This window comes from Eptesicus fuscus, chromosome 9, assembly GCF_027574615.1.
Source record: "Eptesicus fuscus isolate TK198812 chromosome 9, DD_ASM_mEF_20220401, whole genome shotgun sequence".
In the NCBI taxonomy this organism is placed as follows: Eukaryota; Metazoa; Chordata; class Mammalia; order Chiroptera; family Vespertilionidae; genus Eptesicus; species Eptesicus fuscus.
Genome location: NC_072481.1, coordinates 78,474,180 through 78,494,653, shown reverse-complemented (window position 1 = coordinate 78,494,653; position 20,474 = coordinate 78,474,180). Strand labels below are relative to the sequence as shown.

The 20,474-nt window shown below is 36.8% G+C and overlaps 1 protein-coding gene across 3 annotated transcripts in view; it reads right to left on the bottom strand.

Moving 5' to 3' along the window:
* The window catches only part of NUP153 (nucleoporin 153), a 68,473-nt gene that overhangs the window by 5,789 nt on the left and 42,210 nt on the right, over positions 1-20,474 (bottom strand). For all 3 annotated transcript variants that reach the window (XM_008146084.3, XM_028152377.2, XM_054721443.1), the window contains exons 12-18: positions 16,583-16,717; positions 15,682-15,783; positions 14,576-14,663; positions 10,717-10,839; positions 7,048-7,665; positions 3,960-4,154; positions 888-1,769 (exon numbers count right to left, since the gene is read on the bottom strand). In XM_008146084.3, the coding sequence (XP_008144306.2) occupies positions 888-1,769; positions 3,960-4,154; positions 7,048-7,665; positions 10,717-10,839; positions 14,576-14,663; positions 15,682-15,783; positions 16,583-16,717 (2,143 nt within the window). The remainder of the gene's footprint in view (positions 1-887; positions 1,770-3,959; positions 4,155-7,047; positions 7,666-10,716; positions 10,840-14,575; positions 14,664-15,681; positions 15,784-16,582; positions 16,718-20,474) is intronic.

The following is a 20,474-nucleotide window of genomic DNA, read 5'->3' as shown; positions in this document are numbered from 1 at the left end:
CTTTGAGAACACTGCCCTGTTTTTAGCATCTGATGTTACAAATGGAATTCTGATGCTAATCTGATAACTTTATTTGTGGCAAACAGCTTTTCTCTCTCTCTGAAAGCATTCAGAATTTTGGCTTGGTGTCTTAAAATTTTACTGGCTTTTGTCAATGAGTGGACTACTTCCATTTTTAAGACCAATGTCTCTCTTTACATCTAGGAAATTTTCTTCTATCACTTATTCGACAGTTTCTTCATGCTCTCATCTTCTAAGCATTCTTATTCCAATGGCACTTGTGAATCTAGCTTGGATCAATCTCTCTGTACTTTTGCACCATGCCCTGAAAAATTCCAGTTCACTAATCTGATTACCAACTATGCTTTTTTCTGCTCCTCAGTCCATAAAATGATTTTTTTCATTAACACTTAAAAATGCTATTTCTTTTTTTTTCAAAATTTAAGTTTTCATAATTGCCTCTATTTCTCAGAGATTAATTATATTTGTCTATATTCCTTTGCATGGCTGATAATGACTGGTTATCTCTATTTGTAAATGAAGGCCACATATAAAAATTTCATTAGTTAGAAAATATTCATGTGCATAAGAAAGAATGCCTATTTTCCTGAATAGTATATGCCAATTCCGATAATAAAGCTCACAGAAGGGAGAAAGACACAAACAAATGTGCAATATTGTAGGCTTTCCATTAGAACTGTATTTCTCAAAATCAGATCAGTAGATCATTAAAATCATGAGGGATTGGAGAAATTAAAGCTGAAAATCCTAGGCTCCTTTCCTGAGAGTTCTGTTACTAGTCTCTCTCACATATGTTTAGTATAAACCATTCCTTGACTTTCTGAAATATCAAAGACACCTTGTAAAAGAAAATGTTTAATACTTACCAGCTGTAGTACTGGTTTGAGCTCCAAAAGCAAAAGTGGCCTTTGCTGGCTGCTCAGACTCCTTCTCAGATGGTTTTGCCATACTGAAACTAAAGGTCGACTTTGAAGAACTTTCATCTTTGGTTTGCTCTGAATTCCCAAAGGAAAACACTGGTTGACACTTTGGCTCTTCACTGTCAGCTTTCTTCCCAAACACAAGAGAAGTAGAAGTGACAGGCTCTTGCTTCTCTTCTGTCCTTCCCAAAGCAAACAATGAGGCAGATGGCAGAGGGGCAGGTTCCATATTGCCAAAAGGAAACCCTCCTTTGGTGGCAGGCATTTCTTCTTTTTTCGCTTCTGACGTCTTACACGGGAAAGGAGCCACTGAGATACTCTTGGTTTCGACAGTTCCAAAGCTGAAACTACTCTTGTTCTCAGAGGTCACCACAGTGTTAGCAGCAGCAGGAGTAGGGTTAGTAACACCCGTACCAAAACTAAAGCCTGTAGATGAAGCTTTAGGCAGTTCCTCTTTCTTTTCTTGCTGCCCAAGATTAGTCATCCCAAACTGAAATGGAGCTAAAGAAGCTGGATTGCTTAAACCAGAAGAAAGTCCAAACTTAAAATTATTATCATTCTTACTGTCCTTTTTAACTTCTTCCGGTTTAGAATCAGATGAAACTCCAAATTTAAAATCTCCTACTGGTTTAGAAAATTTGAAGCCTTCACTCATGGGGTTTGAAGACCCAGAATCTGATGACATACCTATTTTAAAACCTCCTTGATCTCCAAATTTAAAATTTCCAGTGCTTGATAAAGTCTGAGAGGGCTCAGAAGAGGATGACGGTATACCAAATTTGAAGGATGAGGATGCTGGGTTTGAAGATGAGGAAGATGTGCCAAAGCCTTCAAAAATATAAGACACCAAAAAGACACTGAGTTAATGTTATCCACTCAAACAAAATGCAAACCTTAAAAACCAAAGGGACATGGGAATAACTCTGGAAAGGCCTACTTTGATGATTAGCAATGGCAGTAAACATAGACCAAATTGCCAAAAATTCAGCATGAGAACTATATTCCCAATCCTCAGCAACTACAGACAGAGATCTGACAAGTTTGATAAAACAGTATTACTAGGAATAACAGACACTTTATACATTGCAGGTGGATGTGTAAATTAGCACAAAGTTATAAAAGGCATTTTGTCAATATTTACTGAAAAATTACAAACACATATCCTCTTAATAATTCTACAGCTGTGTCATTTTTTTAAAAGACAAATTAAACTCAGTGACATACAAAATGCCATATGCAATCTGGGCAGCTGTGAATGAAGAACAAATGTATGTCCAAGCTAATTATGTGATAAAATCAAGGAAGCACAGAGGCAGTAGGGCACTTAATCAAACAAGGTAGAGAGATAAGGATATACAGAATTATAGTATATTTTCTTATGATGTGCATAAAGAAACTTTGAAAGAGTAATAAAACTAACCATAGCTTTTTGACTGGTAGGAGAGGAAAGATGAAAAATAAGCCAATGGGAACAAGACAGACCTTTCACTGTGAATCGTCATAATTTGATTTTTAAGTCTTGTGAATGTGTTATTTACTCAAGCATTAAAAAAAAAAAATTTAGCATCAAAGAATCAGAAATACATCAGTGGAAACAATATTTAAAAAGATAAACAATACTGTATTGACAAGATCAAAGTCTTGATTTCATAATGCTTTCCTGTAACGAATAAGTGAGAAATGGAATGCTTGACTGATTGCCTCAAAAAGGAAATATAAAGGGTCTAAGATATTTATCCATTACTCTGCTTACCCATATGTAAACAGACAAATGACAAGCCCTCATCTTCAGATTTCCACCTTTAATGATTACCCACCCTATTTTCTTTCCCTAAAAATCATAACTAAAAAACTGTATCAGAATCTCAAAAGCAAATGGCTATCCACATGGTCTCTAAGATACCTTAAGTGATATTACACAGAAAGCTAAAAATAAAGGTCCCAAAAACCATATTAGTTGTCACCTCTGCCTCAAAGGGACACATTTAAAGGTATGGCAACTATTATATTACAAGTAGAGAATATGGAAAAGCAGCTATTGAGGTATCAGCTACAGAAGGAACTAAAATGGACTGAATAGCAGTGATCTGAAAGCATTTCTCAAAATTTTGACTAGGAAGTGTCTCGTATGAAATAATTCATTCAGAAATATGAAGATGTGAAAAATCTAGCCTCCAGATTACTTTGAGAGGTTCTTCCTTTACATTTATATAACAAATATTAAGAGAGTTATTTTTCTGGGACAACCAAAGCCCAAGTCTAGATTACTTCTAACAAGGTTCCAGTCAAATAAAAGACAGGAAATTTATCTAAATGCCAAAGGGTTGTTAACAGTTAAAAAAGCTAAAATTCTCTCAGATTCAATAATAAAATACAGATCATTTACCCAGCTGCAGAAAAGATACCTCACTGCTGACCAGCAAATAATTCAACCTTACACTAATTCAGAGACAGACTAGAGGCCCGGTGTGCAAAATTCATGCGGGGGGGGGGGGGGGGGGGGGTGAAGAGGGGAGGTGCCTCAGCCCAGCCTGCACCCTCTCCAAATCCGGGACCCCTTGGGGGATGTCCAGCAGTTGGACATCCCTCTCGCAATCCAGGACATCTGGCTCCTAACCGCTCACCTGCCTGCCTGCCTGCCGCCCCTAACTGCTCTCCCCTGCTGGCCTGATCCCCCTAACTGCCTAACTGTTCTCCCCTGCCAACTTAATCGCCCTAACTGCTCTCCCCTGCCAGCCTGATCACCCTAACTGCTCTCCCCAGATGGCCTAACCACCCTAAGTGCTCTCCCCTGACGGCCTGATTGCCCCTAACTGCCTCTGCCTTGGCTCTGCCACCGTGGCTTTGTCCAGAAGGATGTCCAGTCTAATTAGCATATTATCCTTTTATTAGCATAAAAGGATATGGGCAATACCTCATTTACATTAAGTACAGAATGAATAATTTTAAAACTAAAGCTGTTTGCAAGTATTTCACTTTATAATGGCAATACAAGGAAGCTCTTTATCAACTCCTTACCTTTAAACTCAGATTTTGTGCCTGGCCTGGCACTTTCACATGCTGCACATTTGGTGGAATCTGCTGTATTCTGCACTAGGCACACTTCACACTCCCAGCTTCCCTCAGGTTTCTTGAACTTGTCTAATCCTAGGCAGCTTCCAGAAGAGAGAGAGATAGGAACCGTGCTGCTACTTGAAGCAGGTACTGAATTTCCTAAAAACAATGCAGAAACACATGGAAATTCTCATTTACATTATGTCAATAGCTTAATGACATCACTAAGTCTAAATGTTCAATTTTTATTAATGTTTCCTATTAAGACAGAGAAAATGCCAGAAATACAAACATTACATTGTTAAAAATTTAATCTTATGAATGAACAGCTCATACTCACCTTGCTTAGTGATAAGCACCCCTTAATCCCAAGTTTGAATAGCCATGGTTTAAAAAAAAAGATCAAGCTCATAAATCAGAGCCTAGGACTAAATAAATTTTCCTTAAAAATCTTTGTCCAATTTCTTCAAGCAGTACACCATTATAAGACATAAAATTGTAGACAATATCGTAACATATAAAATACATAGCCACAGACCATATTAAATTCAAGATTTCAAAGCACAGGTCTCTGCCTTTGAAATGATCATTTTTTGCATAGAAGTGTTCTATCATTCACTTTGCAATTCTACTTGACACCATCTATTATATGTTCATGGCATCTCTGTTATAAGCTAGCCTAAACAGACATTTATTAAACACCATAATGTACTTGGGCTCTGTGAACATAAAAGATGAATAAAATGTTAACTTCTAAAGGTGCTCATAGTCTTAAAAGGGAAAAGTAAAAACAAATGCATAGTAGCACCATCACCAAGAAGGAAAATAAATGATTTAATGCAAGAGTACAAGGAAGGAGAAATTACTAAGGGACAGGAGAAGGATCCTCAGAGGTGAGATTTAAATCTTTAAGCGGAATTAGCAAGTTCTATGGGGAGAGGAGGCTGCACAGCAAGGATGGCTCAGCAAAGCAGTGTATAAATAAATACAAAGTGGGGCAAAAGTAGCTTTGACAGTTGTTAATATGAAAATACAATATATAATAATACAAGAATAAACTATTTCATGTACTCACAACTGTAAGCCTATTTTTGCCCCACCCTGTATTGTGTTAAGAGTGAGCCATCCATTCTGGTATCCCTACTTCTCTAAATGTTCTCCAATTGTCATCACTTCTCCCAGTTATCTGATGTCTTACTGGTATGTGCTCTTCCATCATGCCAGTAAAACTGCTCCCTGAGGTTCCATCATTGGTGCATTGCACTGCTCACAAGTTCTCATCTACTTGATAACTTTAATCACCAACAAAAGTTTCCTGATCTTTATCTGCAATCCACACTTCTGTGCTTCATTCCTGTGGTCTCTTCCTTAGTTGGTAGTTCCACTATCCAACTAATTAACTTGGTTAGATGGCTTTTCCTCCCTTACATATTTCTCACATCTTTTTCATTTCTCTTTTCTGACCCCTTCTACTGCTATTCTCATTGTTTGCTTGAACAATAGCTTTCATATTGACTTATTCCCTTTAAATCCATCCTTCCAAGAAGCAACCAGTGCCATGTTTTCCTCTTGTTATTCCTTTAAAAAATTAACTTCCAAAGTTTTATTCCTGCCACTCCCTTAAATTGGCAGAGCTCCATTTTTAGACCATCTTCTCTATTCACTCCACTCACTTCCCATCACCTCTATTCCCATGACTTATTAGAAAACTATGGGCTAGTGACTCTAATCTGTATCTTTAGGCCAGAGGCTCCATTATCAGTATAATGGCCTCACATATATCTGAAAGTCAACTTCAACAGCTTGAAATCATCATGTCTTCAACTACACATTATTCAACATCCCTCCCATCCTTATTTGATTTCATTAATACACATCACCATTATCTTTCCCTAATCTGTCCTTTTGTCTCCAAATTTTGTCACCTTCAAGTCTATGCTTCAAAAAGCCACCAAGTGATTTATCAAAATACAAATCTGACTGCATCACTCCTCTGCTTAAAATCATGGCTCATATATAAGATGAAGTCAGCATTCTTTAATACATGAATTTCTTTTGTTTATGTGTAACAATTCTTGCCTGACTCAAACTTTTTTCTCCCATCAACTCAGAATTTCAGTTCCCTGCCTGTATCAAGGTCTTGTTATTATATATATAACATGGAAGGAGGGGTGTCAGGTGGGAAGAGAAAGTTAATTCAGAATGAAGATTTTGAAATCTTATTCTCGTGGAGACATCCAGTAGGAATTAGATTTATGGCTCACCCCTTATGTTCAGACAGAGATTTAGGCTAATAATTCAACAGCTTTTCATTGCAGACACAAAACTACACATATAATTCCCAAAATACCCATATGTTTTATTTAGTATTCAAGTCACCATATATCTGTACCAAATAATTATATAACAGTATTACAAAAACAGCAGAGTCATTTCCAGATGTGAACCTTTATTAACTCTAAAATTTAAACAGAAAAATCTCAAACCTATCTTCATTTTTCTAGCTAAGTTAGAATTTTTTCACTGATGATTCAGTAACTTACTACCATTGCAAACTCTGGCAGATAGTATACAGGTACAGGTATCGCCATTAACATTCAGCGACAGCCTTTTCAGAAAGCAATATTGTCCACCCCTTAATAGTCTTCCCTGGAAATGACCACTAGCCATCCTCACTTTCACTTAGAGAAAAAGAGACTAAGTAATATTTTATTCTGTATAGAGGTTTGAGAAAGACTGCCCCCTTCTAAGACCTTTCAGCATCTATAACAGTCAACTTTGAAATGATCATGAAGAACAAAAAGTTTATGATAAAAATGCATACAAAGAAGAGATCAAAGTATTCACTCACAGCCTATCCTAAGAAACCATACAAATCTAGCCCCAAGCAAGTCATTTTAATTTCAATATAGCTTTAAAAAGTTAAGACATATGAATAAATTCTCATCCTGAAACACCTAAAATATTCTAGTTGTTCTTAGTGGTTTTACAGAGAATTAAAATGTTCTACTAACATAATGAGCAAAATTATTCCAAACAGCCATTAACGTACCTGGTTTCTCAGACATACAGGACACACATTTATTGTCCTCTGGATTATTAGGAACACAGCATACTGGACACTCCCAAGACCTCTTGGGCTTTGTGAATTTATCTGCAAATCCTAAGGTACCAGTGGTCACAGTGCAGCTGGAAGATGAAGCAGCCACGGTGACAGCACTTTCTGAAGCCACTGGCAATGTAAGGACTCGCTTAACACCAGTTCCAGGTTTCGGTGTTTCACAAGCTACACATTTTATCGCCTCAGGCTTATTGTGCACTAAACAGGTATCACAATCCCAAGTTCCTATTGCTGGTTTAAATTTGTCTCCAAAACCTGTCCCTGATGCAGAAAGAGTTGGTTTGCCACTTTTACTTGGTGTCCCAATTCCAGTCTGTTTAGCAGTATCTCTTAGTGGCAATTTTGTCGCTTGACAGGCTATACACTTGCTGTCTGTAAGTTTGTTCTGGAGTAGACAAATATCACACTGCCATGATGATCCAGCTTTTAAACTTTCCCCCAACCCAATTCCACTAGAAGAAAAGCTACTTATTGCTGGTCTTGTATAAACTACCGGGCTTGTGGTGGTAGGAATAGCAGCAAGGGAATCTGCCTTCGGTGATGTGAAACCTATGGGGTAGGGAGAATTGGAAAAAAAAAAAGTTAGGAAATGTTTTCTAATCAGACATTAACTGAAATATTATTACTGGAAGAAACAGATTTACCTTATTGCTGAGTTATTATAATCCAAGATGGATTACTTAAGGTGATTTCCACCTAAGCACTATTAATAGCATCTATAATAATACAAGCATAATATGCTAATTAGACTGGCCATAGTTCCAGATGACCTTCTGGACGAAGCCAGGGCTGTGAGGGAAACCGAGGTCCTGGGGCCAGAGGGAAGCCGGTGCTGACAGCTGGGGGAAGGAAGGCCTACTCTTGCACAAATTTCATGCATCGAGCCTCTAGTCCTATCTAATAATAGAGTAACATGTAAATTACCATCACTCCACTACGCCCACGATTGGGCAGCGGGAGGCTGGGGGCAGGACTCGGGGTGGCCTATCCGGCCATTGAGAGGCACGGATCCGCTGCCACTGAGGGGGGCTACCCTGCTGTTGAGAGGCGCAGGGGGCGGGAGTCCCGCCCCCTGCGCCTCTCAACGGCCAGATCCGCGGCCGCTGAGGGGGCCTGCCGTGGACACCCAGCTACGCCTCTCAACGGCAGGGTAGTCAGGTGTCCGCAGCAGACCCCCTCAGCAGCTGTTGAGAGTCCCGCCCCCTGCGCCTCTCAACGGCTGGGGAGCTAGGTGCCTATCTGCTCCGGCACCAGGCCTTTCAGAAGCCTCTGCCGAGCCAGAGGCTTCTGAAAGGCCTGGTGCACCAGTGGACAGGCACCCAGCTCCCCGCGATCAAAAGCAAAAGCGTGGCAGCTGGATGCCTGTCCACTCAGGCACCAGGCCTTTCAGAAGCCTTCGGGACTGTGGAGGCTTCTGAAAGGCCTGGTGCACCAGTGGACAGGCACCCAGCTCCCCCGTGATCGAAAGCGAAAGCATGTAGGGGACCCTACACGTGCATGATTCAATCATGCACTGGGCCTCTAGTAAATAATAAGGGACACTAGACCTAGTTAAAATTCTACAACAGATGTTTTATTTATAATATATCACCTTCCTTCTCTAGGAATTTCTGTTTATTATAAGTCAACCAATACCTAATTTAAGGCTTTAATGATAATAAGTCATTGATCTATATACTATTGTCATCAATGTCTTGTGGAGTGTCTTGCTACACTCTACATTCCTGCAACACTGACCTACATTCATAGCCTTCTCCCCCCATGTGTCTCTCCTTTTAAGTATTCCCTTGGCTATACCCAATGACTTTAAATTCTAATTTTCAAATTTTGTCCAGTCATAATCCACTAATGTGGTATCCTTTACTTTCTGTAAAAACCAGCTGAGCTATGTAGGTATGGTCACTGGGCAGATGTCCCTCCAAAGTACCACAGAGTGGTAAAAATTATTTTTTAATTATACTAAACTCATACAGAGCTTTAAAATAGCAACAATTCAATGACAAATGATAAAATTCCAACAAAGATGTACCGAGCCATCTGGTAAGGCCTAGAAATACAAAAATTATTAAGATCCAGTCAATCCTAATGGAGTACAAGCCCGTGCTACTCAAATACAGACCCATGCAAAGTTACCCAACACTGATGCAAACAAAATTGCTTCAAATATCTCTCCAATACAATCTCAGAGCCTATCACATTGTAAGTATACCTTTTTGTAACCTCTGAAGGTATATTTAGACAACTAAGGTATTCATGTAGAACCATGAAGGAATAATAGGAAGATTAAGTCTTTGTACTACACTAAAACTGTGGTCATTACATTGATTTGCTGAAACTACACTTCACTTGTGGAAATGACATTTCAATCCTTTACTTTAAACAAAGTAATTTTTATTTTATTCATACAAACAAACCCAGTGATCCTGTTTCTCCTGCCTTCAGCACCAAAGGAAAAGAAAATTGGAGGGGAAGAAGATACAGAAGGTTGTTAGAGATTTTCTACTGCTACCAAGAAATAATTCAGTCTAGGGCTATTTTTAACATAATGGCAAAACAATCCCACATATCTCAGTTATGCCCAGTTGTCAACACATTTTGTTCATGATTAACTTGAGTCACTAAGGTTGTCAAAATTTTAACAGTAACCACCTCAAAGTATTACAGATTTCTATTCCTTCCAAAATTTTTCCAATTTTCTTAATTTCTCCTTCAAAAGAACATATGATCTCCTCCAAATTCTTGCTATTTAAAAAATGTTAAAAGGGAGGAGGTGTGGACATTATGAATACAAAATGTAACCTAAAGAAGATAAACTAAGAATTTGATGCTTACCTAACTATTTGGTTAATTCTAATAAAGGCATTCTGGAGTTCTGCCATAACTGTGTAAATTCATCTAAATTATTAAGACTCCTGTAGGCAGTATACTCAACTATAAAATGAGAGAGCTAATTAAAAAAAACTAATCCTTCTAAATCTTGTTGTAGAAGCCAACTTTATTTTGAAATTTCTACTCAATCATACATGAACATCTTTGCTGGGTTTAAATTGTTTTTGAGCTACTAGGTTATCTTATAAACACCTTTAAATTATTACAGTACATATCACAATTAAACTTGTGACTATACTCTTTGACTTTTAAACTGAAAACTTATTCCTATTTTGAGGATTTCTAGGCGTTGCCTTCAAATTATTATGTACTAGCTTTCATATCTTGTTTCAAATGAGTACTGTCTTTTATATATGTTAGAATCAGTACATTTGTTGGCTTTGACATATATATGGTAATAATCTAGAACAACATGGCAGTTTCAACATTAGTGAGAAAGAAATGTCCAAGTATATCAAGTTTATTTGCTTTCATTCAATATTGGCCTATCTCTATTAATAGGCAATTCATTTTCTCCTTCTATACTTGCCTCTTACAAATTTCATTTTAGTACAGAGTAACATTTGATTACATCTATATTCAGAAGTCAATCTCCTATCAAATTAGCCATAATTCTCTTAAAGCCTAAAGTATACCACAAATGACATTAAAATAAGATCATGAGTTTGTAATTAAAAATTTAGACTATCTCAAGGGCAGCCATTATCTTACCAGGGTTTTTCAGAATATCTAGGACACTTCCTTCTTTCAGGGTTTTTGCAGGTCTAAAAAGGCCCTCAGAATCTTCATCTGGCTTCTTACAGCTTGTACTGTTCATTGCAGTGATATCTTGAGCTGTAATATTTTTTAATTATAAAATATATTATGCCTAGAAAAAACACTGGACTCAAGTTAAATGCATTAAAAAGATTTTGCAAAGACAATTTGAATCAACTTCTAAAATATCATTTTAAAAGTATGAAATTCAAAGAGAATGAAAAAATAACAACAATAGAGTTAAACTGCCATTATAAGGAAGTACAAATACTATTTCTCACACTATACATCTCTCTCCTCCAAATGGGCAAAAAATATAAACTATAATTATTACTGGTAATTCACTGGTAATCAAGAAAACCAAGTTGAAACATTGAAAAAGATATGGCGCTCGGCTGGTGTGGCTGAGTGGTTGAGCATCAACCTATGAACCAGGAGGTCACGGTTTGATTCAGGGTACATTCCCCGGGTTGCGGGCTCTATTCCCAGTGTGAGGGTATGCAGGAGGCAGCCGATCAATTCTCTCTTGGCGTTAATGTTTCTATCTCTTTCCCTCTCCCTTCCTCTTTGAAACCAATAAAAATATTTTTTTTAAAAAAAAGAAGGTATGGCAACTGGGGCAAGCAGCTACCCCTCATGAAATATGTAATCAATTACATAGCGATTTACACTGTTGATTAAAAAATACCTTAAAAAATATTCAACTAAGGCAATTATTTCATTTCTAGAAATTCACCCTATGATTGAAAATATCTTTCAGATACAACAATGAAAACCTGGATGACAGATAAATGCTCAATTAGGGGCTGATTACATAAATTACAGAATGTTGACATGAAATGCCACACAGCCACCAAACAATCATTCTTGAAAGCATAGTTATGGGTAAAAACAGGTTAGAAAGTGCAAAAGATTTTGAATGTTTCCATCTAAAGAGTAATGGCGCTGCTAATGATTAGTATTTACTGCTTTTACTTTTTGTATTTTCCAAAATGAACATATCTTTTAAGAAATCTATATATTGAGTATGATACTAGTTTTGTGGTTATATTTTTAGGGGGGGGGGGGCGCGCGTTTCTGTTTATATATGAAATATGTGTGGAGCTGTTTCCAAATAACCTGATATGTGTTTGTATGTATAAGAGGGAAAGGTAGGAAAGAGGGAGGGGAGGAGGGACAAGATTGGCCATAAAATCGAAAGGTTGAAGCTAGGTAAAGAACATATGGAGAATCAGTCTACCATTCAATGTTAGAGAACGTTTGAAATTTTCTATAATAAAATATAAATAACCAGGTTTTTTTTCTTGAGTGTTGGTCAGTTAAAAAGTAGTTTCAAAACAAATCCTGCCTACCTATATATCTCACACTATAAATAAAATTTAATTCAAAATGGATCAATGATCTAAATATAAGAAACCCATAATACTCTTAGAAGAAAATCTAGGAGGTATACCTTCATGACCATAGATTTAGCGATGGATTCTTAGATGACACCAAAAGTACAAGCAGAAAAATAATTTTAACTTCACCAAAATTAAAAACCTTTGTGCATCTAAGGACATTATTAAGAAAATGTGAAAAGACAATCCATTGAATTGGAGAAATTACTCATAACTCATGTCTAATAAGGATACAGACTATACAAAAATGCTTACATCTCAGCAACAGGAACAAACCAATTTTAAAATGGTTAGGACATGACTAGACATTTCTCCCAAGAACATATGTAAAGGGCCATCAAGCATCAAAAAGAGGGTCAACACCATTAATCACTATGGGAATGCAAATGGATGGCTATAAAAAATCTTAAAAAGTAGTGTCGTAAAAATGTAAAGAATTTGAAATCTCATACACTGCTGGTGGGAATGTGAAATGAGCTATCTATTGAGAAAAACAACTTTGTGGTTTCCTCAAAAGACCATTTGACACATCAATTCCATTCCTAGGTATATACCCCAAAACACTGAAACCAGTGTTCAAATACATGTACATGCATATTCACAGAAGCTCTGTCTACAATAGCCAAAAGGTAGAAACAACCCTAATGGATGAACAGAAAACCAAACAAACAAAACAGAAACAAACTGAGATACAGAGAACATTTTGATGGTTGTTAAACTGGGCGGGGGGAGGGAAGATGGGTGAAAAAGGGAAGGAGAGTATGTACAAATTGGTGGAAATGAAATAGTCACAGGGAGGTAAAGTATAGCAAAGGGATTATAGTCAGTAATCCTATCTAATAAAAGAGTAATATGCAGATTGACCATCACTCTAATACACAATATGGCTGCCCCCATGTGGTCAAATATCCTGCCCCCATGTGGACACAAGATAGCCACCCAAGATGGCCAGCAGGGGAGGGCAGTTGAGAGGGACCAGGCCTGCAAGGGAAGGCAGTTGGAGGCGATCAACCCTGCAGGGGAGGGCAGTTAGGGGTGACCAGGCCTGCAGAGGAGGGAAGTTTGGGGCAAACAGGCTGGCAGGGGAGCAGTTAGGCATCAATCATGCTGGCAGCAGAGTGGTTAGGGGGTGATCAGGCTGGCAGGCAGAAGCGGTTGGGGCAATCAGGAAGGCAGGCAGGCGAGCAGTTGGGAGCCAGCAGTCCTGAATTGTGAGAGGGATGTCCGACTGCCCTCGAGGGGTCCCAGATTGGAGAGGGTGCAGGCTGGGCTGAGGGACAACCCCCCTCCGTGCACAAATTTCGTGCACTGGGCCTCTAGTGTTATAATAACAAAGTATGAGATCATATAGATACTAGATTTATTGGGGTAACCACTTCATAAGTTATATAAATGTCTAAATACCAGAAACTAATATAATACTGTATAGCAACTGAAGTTGTAAAATAAATATTTTTAAATAAATAAAATAATCATCTGAATATTCATCATCTCCCCTCAATTATGCCCATTTCTTTCTTTTTTTTTTTTTAATCCTCACTTGAGGATTTTTTTGTTCCTTTTTAGAGATAGAGTAAGGGCGGGGTGGAGGAGAAAGAGACAGAGAAACATCCATGTGAGAAAGAAACATCAATTGGTTGCCTTCCATACATACATACCCTGACTGGGGATGGAACCTGCAACCCAGGTATGTGCCTGACTGGGAATCAAACCCGGAACCTTTTGGTGTGTGGGATAACACTCCAACCTACTGACCACCCGGCCAGGGCTTAAGTTCAGAAATTCTGTATTACTATTTGCAGAGGCCAGCAGAACCCTGATACATAAAAATACTGGGAACTGAACAGTAAACCTAGAGAAGTAATCTATTGAATTTCTTATATGACTTCATTAATATACTTAATTTGACTAAAAAAAGACAATAGGTATGTGATTGTGACTATCCCCCTCACAATTAAACTGTTAACATTTACATTTAGGGAGCTAAGTATCTCTGAGAATAATTACTAAAAAACACTGTCAAAAGGCTGGGCTTAACCCTGGCCAGTGGCTCAGTTGGTTGGAGCATTGTCCCATACACCAAAAGATTTCAATCCCCAGTTGGGATGCATATGGGAGGCAGCCAAACGATTTTTCTCTCCCACAATAATGTCTGTCTGTCTGTCTGTCTGTCTGTCTGTCTCTCTCTCTCTCTCTCTCTCCCTTTCCCCTATTTCTCTCTAAAATCAATAAAAACATATCCTCCAGTGAGGTTTTTGTTTTTTTATGGTTGACTGCTCTTGTTTGCTTTTCAGAACAAATTTCATTCAAATGAAAGCACTTATAAGAACTGCCAAAGGGGAAAAATTTTTGAAATATTAATCTAATGCATGCAACTATTTTTATGTAAAAATTTATGAAACGTTTTTACTTACCTGCACTACTTGTAATTGGTTCTGAAACAGTACTAGAGCCAGAAAGTTCTACTGTTTTTGCAACAGGCACACTAAAAGTAAATCCAATCTGCAAAGAAAAAAGTTATCCTTTCAAATATAGAGCTTCTTTAAATTCCAAGTGAAAAAAATATACTGAATTTCACTTATTCTAAGGTTTACAGTTTTCCATATTTTATCATCTTTAAAATTTGAATGCTTCTTGTAATAAATTGTTGGTCATAGTTTAACAGCAGCATTTTTAACCTCTAAGGCATTTTTTTCTTTCAAAGCAGTATATAAATAACGTGTTCCTAATGCCCAAGTCTGGGTTTCTAAATGTCATTTTCTAATAAAAAGTTTGAAACTTTTTTGGACAACAGACAGATTTCAGGCACGCAGCAGGGGAACTACAAATGACCTGGAACATCCAATTGACAGGAAAAAAAGGACAGAGTAAAAAACAAACAGCAACAGGTCAAAATAATACATGTGCCAAATAAGAGTGGGGCAACCTAAACGTTGAAGTTATTCTTACCCAAAATACTGATTTATATTATAAAGAAATAAACAAATTTATCTTATGGAACATAAAAATTCAAAACTTATCTAGGTTAAAGACAATTCAAGAAACATTAACTAAATGCACTATGATTTAATCAATTAGTCTCTAATCTTAATTGTATCTAGGGCCAAGAGGAAACAAAGCAGCAATTAAAGGACAATCTGGAGCCGATGGGGGAATCTGAATAGGAACTGTTATTATTATACCACATTAAATTTCGTGGGTATAACTGTACTGTGAATATGCAAAGGAATGTTCTTTTACTTAGGAGATACATGGAAAATATTAAGGTAATTAAGAAGTCTGAATCTTAACTTTCAAATGTACATGAGAAAATGCACATGCTTGTGTGTGTGTATGTGTATATGCACACAGTGAAAAATACATGTGTTCACTCATTCAAGTTTTCTGGACATTGTAATTGTTTTTAACTTGGAAGGAAAATAATGGTTATTTTTTAACACTGATGGCATCTTAGATTTGATAAAAATACAGTATGCCTTTGAAATCAATAAATAAGAAATATTCTTTGGTTGCTACTTACAGATGATGGAGGTAGGAGTACATCTGCCTCTGTAGATTTTACAATTGGAGATGAAAATCTAAACATGGGACTGTTTGTGTTGTTAGGAGAGGTCATTTGTACCTGGTTTTCCGAATCATTAAAAAAAAAAAAATACAAAAAGAGCTTTTTAGGAAAAGAAACTGACAATAAGACAGACCCTTAAGCAAGTTACTTATTCCAAAGAAGCCAAATCCCCCCTTTAGATTAAAAACAAACAAACACTTTTTAACGTCTGAAAACTACTTAATAGTTAACTGCTATAAAATTTGGCTTCCTATTGGAAGAGGAGTATACACTATTTTAGACATGGATATTTGTCTAAAGAAGAAAAATAACATCTATAAGCTATGTTCAGAAAAAATTAAAAGCCAAAACAAAAGCATAAAAATTTCAGGAACAGATTAAACACATTAATCCTACTTGAAAAATAAAAAACATAAATCTATTCTTATACACAAAGTATCTTAACTGTAAACATTGGGAACAATATCTGTTTAATGCATTCTTTTTTTTTTTTTTTGGTGGTTTCATGCTTCTTTATTTATTTTTTTTAATTACTTTATTGATTAAGGTATCACATATTTGTCATCAACCACCCCCATTCCCTTCCCAAACCCCCCCACACGCATGCCCCCTCCACCTATTGTCCGTGATGTTTAATGCATTCTTAAGAATTGAAAAACACTCTCATTATAACAAATCCCATTATAATGCACACTTTTTCTAAAAAGCAAGACACCATTTTCATTTTTATCTTCTTACTCTGAGTTATTGATTTCTATAGTGAAAATTAATTATGGCTTTAAAATGATACTAGATGTTTTAAAATAAACAATAAGAAAAATAAAAAATCACCTCTATTTGTACAATGGTTTTGTACCTTATTTGTTAATGACTGTGCAGGACTAATTGGTGATAGAGAAGTTGTAATCACCGAGGAACTAAAATTGAAGGTAGGCAGTGAAGAACTGGTGATGGGTAGAGAGATATTCGGTAATACTGGTACTTCCATTTCCTAAAACACAGTATGTTTTAAAATTATATAATTCATCTTTCATTTTGTCGTTTTCAGGTAGAATTTATATAACTACAGGCAACTTTAGAATAAAAAGAAGGTAGCACCATGCAATGTTAACAATGTGAGCTCTTGAATCAAATAAACTAAACAAGACTTGAATCCCTGCCATAAGCCAGCCACGTGACTCTGTGAACCTAACTGCCCTCAATACCAATTTCCTAAATGGTGATAATTAGGAAAAAATAATATACCATAGTTGTGATATTAACATGAAACACAAAGTTATATACTGTTCTGGCATGTAAAGCAAGCATTTAATAAATTTTAGTACTAATAACTTTGGTGAACTGCCTTGGTTTTTTACCCCAGTATAGCAAAGGCCACCCCAATTCTCAAATGACTAACATTTACAACAGACAAAAAAGAATTCCACTTCTGCTAATGGTGGAGTAGTTCATATCTCACCAATGCTCTGACAGATAACAATGATAAACTTTGGACTAATGATTAAAAACAGCTATCTGAAAACACTGGAAAGCAACCACAAACAAGCAGGAACTGGAGGGGATAAGACACTTGGAAGAAGAGCACTGAGTGAGCTTCTTTTGTTCTCTTTATGAGTTGGTGCCAATGGATAGTTGAAATTCAGAAAGAAAATTGCAAAGATAGTGGCTGAGAAATCAGAGGACAGAGAGGTGACCACAGCAGTTAGAAAATGAAGGGAGATACAGGATTGAAGAACCACAGAAGGGTTCTCCAAGTCGGCATATAAACTGTCAATTCTCTGGCAGGACTGTAAACTAGTAAATGCCTGTAAGGCAGACCAGACATCAAGTAGTCAACTAAGACTAGAGTTTCAGCTGTTGCCCAGCACAGAGGAGAGAGTTTACTGCCAGCTAAAACAATCTGAATACTTCAAATAGATGAGGTTCAGTATATATAAATCACAACTCAGTAAAAAAAAGTCAAGCCCTACCACCCCAAAAAGGAAAAATAATGACTCCTTTAGGGAAAAGAAAACTAAGAGAATCTGTTGCCATAAAATCTGCTCTACAGGTTCTTCAGGATGAATGGAAATGATACTAAATGGAAACTCATATTTCTGGAAGAAATGTAAAATAAGGGAGCAAACATTTTTTTTAAATCTGCACTTTTTTCTCTTTAATTTCTTTAACCATGTAAGGCAAAAATTATATGTGATAGGTTTCTAGACTATCTATCTAAATGTAATACAAATAACAATTACAGCAATAAAATGCCAAGGAAGAGGAGTGTTAAATCAAACTATAAAGTTGCAAGATTCTTAAATTTTCACAGAAAGTGGCACAAAATTAACACAAGGTGGCATGTAAGAAGAACATATATCATAATCCCAAGAGTAACATAAAGAGACAGAGATAAAAAACCAACAAGTAATTAAATTGGAATTCTAACAAACATTCAATTAACCCAGTGGTCGGCAAACTCATTAGTCAACAGAGCCAAATATCAACAGTACAATGATTGAAATTTCTTTTAAAAGCCAAATTTTTTAAACTTAAATTTCTTCTAACGCCACTTCTTCAAAATAGACTCGCCCAGGCCGTGGTATTTTGTGGAAGAGTCACACTCAAGGGGCCAAAGAGCCGCATGTGGCTCGCGAGCCACGGTTTGCCGACCACTGAATTAACCCAAAAGAAGGCAGCTTTCGAAAAGAACAAGAAAACTAAAGCAACAATAAACAAGTGGGAGTACATCAAAATAAACAGCTTCTGCACAGCAAAAGAAACCATCAACAAAATGAAAAGGAAGCCCACTGTATGGGAGAACATATTTGGCAATGATACATCTCACAAAGGGTTATTATCCAAAATATATAAGGAACTCTTACAACTAACAAAAGGAAGACAATCCAATTTAAAAATGGGCAAAGGACCTAAATAGACACTTCTCCAAAGGGGACAGACATATAGATAGATGGCCAAGAGACATGAAAAAATGCTCAGTCACTAATAATCTGAGATGCAAATCTAAACGACAATGAGATACCATCTCACACCTGTCAGAAAGGCTACCATCAACAAATGACAAGTGCTGTGGAGGGGTGTGGAGAAAAGGGAACCCTAGTACACTGCTGGTGGGAATGCAGACTGGTGCAGCCATTATGCAAAAGAGTATGGCATCTCCTCAAAATATTAATTATGGAACTGCCATTTGATCCAGTGAACCCATTTCTAGGAATATATCCTAAGAAACCAGAAACAGCAATCAGAAAGAATGTATGTGCCCCTATGTTCATGGCAGTGCAATTTATAATAGCTAAGATCTGGAAATGGCCCAAGCCCCCATCAGTAGACGGGTGGATAAAAAACCTTTGGTATGTTTACGCCATGGAATGCAGCAATAAAACATACGAATCTCTTACCCTTTGAGACAGCATGTAAGGACCTGGAGAGTATAATGCTAAGCGAAATAAGCCAATCAGAGAAAGACAAGTATCACATGATCGCACTCATATATAAAATCTAATGAACAAAACAAACCGTTGAACAAAATAGATCCAGAGACATAGAAATATTGAATAGACAGAAGGAGAGGGAGGGTGGATGGGTGGGACAAGATCAACCGAAGAACTTGTATGCATATGTGCATAACCCACGGACACAGACAATAGGGTAGGTTAAGGTGGGGGTGGGCTAGAAGGGGTGAAGTGGGGGGGAGGGGCATATGTAATACTTTCAACAATAAAGATTTTTTTTAAAAATAAATTTAAAAAAAATTCACAGAAGCACTATTAATATCTTCCAGGAGATACACATAGGAGAATTTCTTTGAAGCCTAAGGAGAAGCAAAGGTTCCTTAGGTACAAAGAACAGTATAAATAATGGGGGAAATTTTAATAAATTCAGAATTCTTGTAAGACATGTATCATTCAAAGTATTTGGTTTCAGAATTCATAAAGAGTTCCTGAAACTCAATAAGACAATCCAATTTTAAAAGGGCAAAAGATCTGAACCAAGACCTCAGAAAGGACGATAATACTCATGTCCAATAAGGGCATAAACAAGAATACAACATGAGTCATCAGGGAAATACAAATTCAAATTACAATGATATACCACACCATACACAAAGCAGAATGGCTACAGTTTGAAAAACGACCATCAACTACTGGTAAGGATACACAGTAACAGAAATGCCCACACACTGTTGGTGGGAATATAAAATGTTACTCCCACCTCCACTTCTAGGTATCTACCCTAAGAAAAATAAACATATGTCTACAAAAAAGATTATAAAAATGTTCACATCAGCTTATTCATAACAGACAAAAAAACACACACACTGAATAACTGTATTGATGTGAAGTTTTAGAACAAGGAAAACCAATATATAGTGGAAAAAATGAGAATAGTGATTGCTCCAGGGGTAGGAGGCAGTGAGTATTAACTGAGGAGCTTGAGTAAACTTTCTGGGGATTGGAAATGTTCAACACCTACCTCAACAGGGGTTTGGGTTACACAGATGTAAACATTTGTCAAATTATTAAAGGGTACACACCTAACAATTTTATATTTTATTACATGTAAACTCTTGCTAAATTAAAAAGCAACTAATATTTTAGTTCGTGCAATATATGCTGAAGTATTTAGGGGTAAGTATACTGATTTAAGTCTTAAACTTACTTTGAAATACATCCCAAAAATAAGATGAATATTTATTTGTTAAAGCAAATATGATAAAATATTAGAACCTAAGTGCTAAGAATGTGTGT